Source organism: Oryx dammah, unplaced genomic scaffold (assembly GCF_014754425.2).
Source record: "Oryx dammah isolate SB20612 unplaced genomic scaffold, SCBI_Odam_1.1 HiC_scaffold_29, whole genome shotgun sequence".
Classification (NCBI taxonomy): Eukaryota; Metazoa; Chordata; class Mammalia; order Artiodactyla; family Bovidae; genus Oryx; species Oryx dammah.
Genome location: NW_024070213.1, coordinates 17,314,469 through 17,315,175, shown reverse-complemented (window position 1 = coordinate 17,315,175; position 707 = coordinate 17,314,469). Strand labels below are relative to the sequence as shown.

Below are 707 nucleotides of genomic sequence, written 5' to 3'. Positions count from 1 at the left end.
GATTGTTGCAGGTGCTCAGGTTGTGGGAAGGCCTAGGAAGGCAGCAAAGACTGAGACCAACACTGGCTCATTACTCAGACTCATGTCCATTGAGTTGGTGATGCTGTCTAACATCTCATCCTGTGCTGCTCTTCTCCTTGTCCTTCAGTCTTTCCCAGCATCAGGGTCTTTTCCAACAAGTTAGCTCTCTGCATCAGGTGGCCAAAGTATTGTAGCTTCAGCCTCAGCATCCGTCCTTTCAATCAATATTCAGGGTTGATTCCCTTTAGGATTGACTGGTTTGATCTCCTTGCTGTCCAAAGAACTCCCAAGAGTCTTCTCTAGCACCACAGTTCAAAAGCATCCATTCTTCGGTGCTCAGCCTTATTTACGGTCCAACTCTCACATCCATGCATGACTACTGGAAACAATCATCTGTGCTGTTTATTAATTCTTTCAGCGGTAAAATCTGCTGTCTCTGTCTGCAGAGCAGGTCACTGTGAACTGTAACTTCTCCTGCCATGTGGTTGCTATTGGTCCTTTGCTCTTCTTTCTTATGCCTAGCCATCTCTATAAGACTGGCTCAGCTTTGCAGGTCTGCGTGAAGTGAACCTGAAGCAGGACTTTCATATGGTGCCTCCAAAGGCTAGGGACACTGGTTACTCAGCCTGCTCTTACCCTCCTGGTGAGAGAAACTCTGAGTGATGCTGGTTTGAAGGATGGAATGA

General features: G+C 47.1%; 1 protein-coding gene across 1 annotated transcript in view; it reads left to right on the top strand.

Moving 5' to 3' along the window:
- Positions 1-393: 393 nt before the first annotated feature.
- The window catches only part of LOC120857968 (deleted in malignant brain tumors 1 protein-like), a 239,264-nt gene continuing 238,950 nt past the window's right edge, over positions 394-707 (top strand). The window contains 1 exon segment of the mRNA XM_040233889.1: positions 394-441. Coding sequence (XP_040089823.1) covers positions 394-441 — 48 coding nt within the window.